General features: G+C 46.6%; 1 protein-coding gene across 1 annotated transcript in view; it reads left to right on the plus strand.

The window, feature by feature from the left end:
* GALNT18 (polypeptide N-acetylgalactosaminyltransferase 18) overlaps nucleotides 1–4,564 on the plus strand; it is a 379,685-nt gene extending 375,121 nt beyond the window's left edge. The window contains exon 11 of the mRNA XM_052652828.1: nucleotides 4,427–4,564. Coding sequence (XP_052508788.1) covers nucleotides 4,427–4,450 — 24 coding nt within the window. The 3' untranslated portion in view covers nucleotides 4,451–4,564. The remainder of the gene's footprint in view (nucleotides 1–4,426) is intronic.
* The last annotated feature ends 1,436 nt before the right edge of the window (nucleotides 4,565–6,000 follow it).

Genomic DNA, 6,000 nt, shown 5'->3' on the forward strand with positions numbered 1-6,000 from the left:
GAAATGGTGGGTAGTATATGTAGAGTTTTATGGGCAAGACTGAAAGTGGCATATATTTACCTGTGCTTAGTCACTCAGTCATGTGCTACTCTTTGCAACCCCATGGACTGTAGCCCACCAGGCTCCTCTGTCCATGGGGAATATCCAGGCAGGAATACTGGAGTGGGTAGCCTATCCCTTCTCCAGGGGATCTTCCCAACCCAGGGATCAAACCCAGGTATCCTGCATTGCAGGCAGATTCTTTACCACCCGAGCCACCAGGCAGTAAAGAATATCTACCTACTTTCCCATTATTAATAGCTAGAATCTAGTCTGAGGCCGCACACAACTGCAAGGGAAACTGTGTAATATAACATTCCCATGTTCTCACATGAGCATTGTCTCTGTTACACCATGCTTGTGACTTCTGGGTAAAATCATTAGTAGTTAACAGGAAAAAAAAATAGAAACAAACCCTAGATTAGATTATCTCTGGTTGTCCTCTGTATGGAAGCATGTAGATCTCCTCTAAACATGAATGGGGAATTAATGCATTCCAGGCTCAGCATCCGTCATAGTGGAGATGGATGTTATCACAGTGGAGTCTGTCCCGATTTTATTTTGTCTGGTCTTTCAAAAGGTGTGTGGGGGTTTTGGCTCAAGTGCTGATATAAAATCATCCAAAACACCCTCTCTCTGTCCTGATAGTCCATTAGCCCTTGGCCCAGAAAGTTCTCAAGTAGCTACATAGCCCAACCCCCGGACTAGCCAAAGGGGATGCACTCCAGAGCAAAAAAGTAGCATTTAATCTGCTCCACATTTATGGCAGTAAATAGCCAACATCCTCAGAAAGTCAAGAATATAGGCCTGAGACTTCTTGGTATTGAAGCAAATTTACCTCTACTTGATTCCAGCTTAACCCCATCCAGCCCATGTTCACTACTGAAATTGATGCCTTCTATACTTGGTGGCGGAGAAGGCAATGGCACCCCACTCCAGTACTCTTGCCTGGAAAATCCCATGGGCAGAGGAGCCTGGTAGACTGCAGTCCAAGGGGTCGCTAAGAGTCGGACACAACTGAGCGACTTCCCTTTCACTTTTCACTTTCATGCACTGGAGAAGGAAATGGCAACCCACTCCAGTGTTCTTGCCTGGAGAATCCCAGGGACGGGGGAGCCTGGTGGGCTGCCATCTCTGGGGTCACACAGAGTCGGACACGACTGAAGCGACTTAGCAGCAGCAGCAGCATACTTGGTGGGAACCCCTTGTCCTAAATAGACCCCTGTGGACTAGCTCCCCACCACCCACACCCAGAAATCCAGTCTGAGCACACTGTAGCCGCCAGACTCAGGTTATCACTGATAGAAGCAATCCCATAATGCTTAATCACAGTGGCATCTCTGAGAGCTCTCGAGCCACGAAAGCTGTGTCTGAGGACCATCTATCAGGGGAGGGACAGAAAAAAGAATGTCCTCAGTGGCTTCTATCTCCCATTGGCCAACATTCCACCCCATGGGACACTAACTTCCTTGCACTTATGTGGGTGCAGAGTGAGGTTCTATTTACAGTGGCATCAATAGGGAAGTCCCAGGATAGGAGGCAAGTGACACAGGCACATCTAAGGTGAGAACCTGTCTGGCGGTACCTGCGGGAAATTGACCACATCCCACGCAGAAGTGGCCTTTGCAACAGCAGCTGCAACAAGAGAAAGGTGATGCTGAGAAGTGCTGCATAAGAGGGTTTTGATCCACAGGAGTGAAATCAGTGGTACCTATTGTCATTATTATCATTATGAGCTAGCCACAGATATCAATCCTTGAACACAAGCATCTTCCCTGGAGTCTGGTGCTCTGAATTTCAACCTTGGGCCAAGTAAAAGCTGCCTTTAACAGGTTTATTCTAGGCTGGCTCCCACCCCAACTTCAAGGGCCAACTCTCACTGGAATCCTGGAGTACACTAAGGGAGTGGGGGCTTCTGACTCTTGCTATTCTGAGCCCCTTCCAAAGGCCAAGGGAGATTTCCAGTAAGATGAGCTTTGCCCTGCTACTCTGAAAAGCTATGTCAGACTTCCAGGAATTGTATTCAATACTTTGTGTAACTTGGTCTGAAGCAGCATAGTTAAGAAATGCAATTAGCTGTTAAAAGCATGATCGTAAGCCAGACCATCCGATCCCTGGGAGGCCATCACTCAGAAATAGACAAAGGCATCCTTAGTCCAGAGGGCTTATGGCTCTCTTTCTTGACAGAGTTGGTCCATTTGCCCTCATTGTGAGCACAGAATGAAAACTGAACTCTAAAGAGATGGCTCCGAATTAGTGAGTAAGGATATCATCACCCATCCTTACAGGACTCCATATTTTTTAATTTGTTTTTTGGGGGGTAAATGGTAATAAGAGATAAGGGGAGAAAGGATGGGGGAGGAACGAAGCTTGATACAACAAAAAGCATGCTTAACTGCAAAGGGCAGACGGCTGGAAGACACCACCTGTACCTTTGAGTCCCTAGGGCAGACACAGTGGGAATGACCCTTCGAGGTCCTGCTCACAGAGTGTGGGCTTCCCTCATCGGTTGCCACACCCAGACACTTGGCTTCAGGCTCTGCTGCCAGCGGAGAGCAATGAAGCCCATGCCCGCTGTCCACAGCAACAAGCGTACTAACCAGCAACTGTCCCTCCCAGCTTGAGTAGGGCCACAAACATAAAATCAGTGGTAATTGTAGGTGTAATGTTAGAGTTCTGGCTTTGGACTCTCTTTGAATCCTGGCTCTGCCCTTACTAGCTAAGTTATTTAACCTCTTTGTTTCTTAGTTTTCTCATATGTAAAATGGAAGGAATGAGTATAGATCTTCCAGAGTATAGTTCTCAGGTTTAAATGAGATAATATGTGCAAAGTGCATGAAAGTGTGGCTACCACATCTAAAAACCCCTCAAAAACATTATTATCATTATTATTATTATAGCTATTATTATTGCTAACATTTATCAAGTTGACTTATAGACATCACTGTGACCCAAACAGCATGTTACATGCATAGGTCCTCACATTTATCCTGTGATAATATCAAAATCCTATTGGAGAAACTAAGATGTAGAGAGTGACTTTCCCAAAGGCACCCAGCTAATTTCTTCAGGAAGTTCCTTAAATAAGAAATACTTTTCTCCCTTATTGGCCCACTACCACATCATGTAATATCTGCACAATGACACATCGTCACGACCTATTTACAACTTCGTCTTTCTCTAAGGGGTGAGCAAACTATAGCCCTTGGGCCGAACTGGGTTTTTTAGGGAAAGTTTTATTGGAACAGAGTCATGCCTGTTTCCATATTGTCTATAGCTGTTTTCATGCTACAATAGTTGAGCTGAGTAATTGCAACAGAGACCATATGGTCCACAAAGCTAAAAATATTTGTAGTCAGTCTTCCGTATCTGTGGGTTCTGCATCAGTGGATTCAAGTAACCACAGATCAAAAATATTTGGCAAAAAAGTTCCAGAAAGTTCCAAAAAACAAAACTTGAATTTGCTGTGCACTGGCGACTACTTACATAGCATTTACATTGTATTTACAGCTACTTACATTGTACTAGGTGTTGTAAGTAATCTAGAGATGATTTAAAGTATGTGAGAGATGTGCTCAGATTTTATACAAATAGTATACCATTTTACATAAGGGACTTGAGCATCTGAGGAGTTTGGTGTCCACAGGGTGGGGACACAGGTATCCTGGAACCAATTCCCTGCAGACACTGAGGGATGACTGTATTAGCTGGCCCTTTATTTTAAAAGATTGCCAACCCCTGCATTAGACTGTGAGCTCTGACTCAGTGGTAAAGAAACTGCCTGCCAATGCAGGAGACTCAGAAGGTGCCAATTGGATCACTGGGTTGGGAAACTCATCTGGAGGAGGAAGTGGCAACCCACTCCAGTATTCTTGTCTGGAAAATCCCATGGACGGAGGAGCCTGGCGGGCTACAGTCCACGGGATCCCAGAGCTGGGCATGACTGAGCATACACACATGAACCACGTCTCCTTGAAATAGGACTCATGTAGTTCTGTCTATACCCCTTCATCCTGGCCTGTGATGGGGGCCCCCTAAGTAGATGTTGAATGAGGAAAAGAGTGAAGATGTGTCAGACTTGAACTGATGTTACTTCTGAAGGAACAACCCCATCAGGAACCCAGATGTCAGGATCTGAGCCCCACTCAGATCCTGGGGAGCCCCTCAACTCTGTGATGCTGCCAGCTGCCTATTGGTCCCCACAGGTAACCCTGAGTCAGGACCAGTAACTGGTCACCACATTATCACTCTATCACCACTTAGCCTCCCAAATGACATGGCCAGCGTCTACTTGGAAGGAAGCCTCACTGGTGAAATGGAAAAGCAACTGGAGACAGTTTGGAGAGCCATAACCTGCTCCTTTTTGCCTGCTCTCTTCTGTCCCCAGGTTTGTGGCTGTGCCTTTCCTTAGATCTCTCATGAACTGAATCAGAAGTTTCCAGAGGCAGACTGCCCTACAGCGATCGCTTCAACCTCTTGTTGTAAAACAGCAACTACAACAAACACACAGCAACAACAATAAAACCAACTACCATTCCCTGAACCGTGCCCTGTGCCAGGCATCACGTCCCGGACTTTACAGAATCAACAGCAGTTCTCAGGACAGCCCTCAGAGGCAAACTGGACTTTATAATCCCCATTTAAAGGTGGTGAGGCCATCTCCCAAGGTCACATAACCAGTAAGTACTGGAGATGAGACGGAAACCCACTCTCTCCTCTGATCTGTGTCCCTGACCTGCTTTCCCAGGGGCCCATGACCCGGCAACTGGAACAGTGTTGGAATTCCATATGATCTTTGAAGTAAGTAATTTATCTGCATTCACCTGACCCAGCCTGGTTCACAACAGATGAGGCTGCCATTTATTAGACATGCACTGGTGTTCACTTGCACCAGACTCCATGCTGGACGCTCAGGACACAGAGGTAGCCGGAGCACAGCTTTACCTCTCAAGGAGGTAAATGTGTAATGATGAAGGCACAAGTGAGAACCTCTCAAGGATCTCACAGTGAAATGATGGAGACACAACTGAGAAACCAGCAACCCGCACATCAGATAAGACCCTGGGTAGAAGGATGGAGGAGAGAGGAAGGGCTCTGAGTGGGAATGTCCCTGCGTGGGCATGGCTCTGGTGGGAGGGGGCTATGAAATCCACCCTGCCCTCTCCAGGTGAGCTTTCCTTGATTGAGGTTCCATGCAAGAGCCCCCTTGAACATCTCCTTCACTGAGTTTGAAAACTTCTGCTTGAGGGGGTGAACAATGCAGGAAGAACCAACTGCTGATGCCTCACCATCTGGAAAACAGGATTTCTCAAAAAATCACGTCCTCTCGATAGTACAGAGACCAACTCCTAAGTACATTCCTGGAGCGTTTTTCATCTCAGAGGACAATTAACCTTTGCAATTAGCTTCATCAACAGGAACTTAATATCAAATATTTGGTTGCTTAGCAACAAGGAAGCAGCCGCCAGTGGGACTGCAGTATCTTTGTTACTCAAGTCTCCTGGGGCTGTAGACCGAGGAAACGCTGAGCTGGATTTCCAAACTCTGCAAGTTCTTTGCCCCAGAAGTACTGACCACCCCAAGCCCTGCTCTCTGTGACTTCTAGAGTCAGGGAGCCCTACGAGTGAGAACCCAGTTTTTCAGCAGTGACTGGGGAAGGGGGGGGTTCCAGCCTCCAGTGCCCTCCATATGCCTCCGAAGCGCCTCCAGGAATGATGCCCAGGTAGGAGGTGTTGGTCTTCACCTTTTAGAGTTGTGTAGCCTGGGAAAGCTGGGGCCTGCCATATACTTATTGTGGGCTTTTCTTTTCTTCTAATTTTTACCAGGCCCCACTTATCCTCATTTTAAGTAAGAAGACTAAGGCTCAACATATCACTTGCCCAAGTGTGCCCAATAGGAAGTGGTGGAGCAGAATTTGGTCCCAGTCTCATGGTCTTTCTGCATGTTCTTTCTTTTCTACAA

The sequence above is a fragment of the Budorcas taxicolor genome, chromosome 15 (assembly GCF_023091745.1).
Source record: "Budorcas taxicolor isolate Tak-1 chromosome 15, Takin1.1, whole genome shotgun sequence".
NCBI lineage: Eukaryota > Metazoa > Chordata > Mammalia > Artiodactyla > Bovidae > Budorcas > Budorcas taxicolor.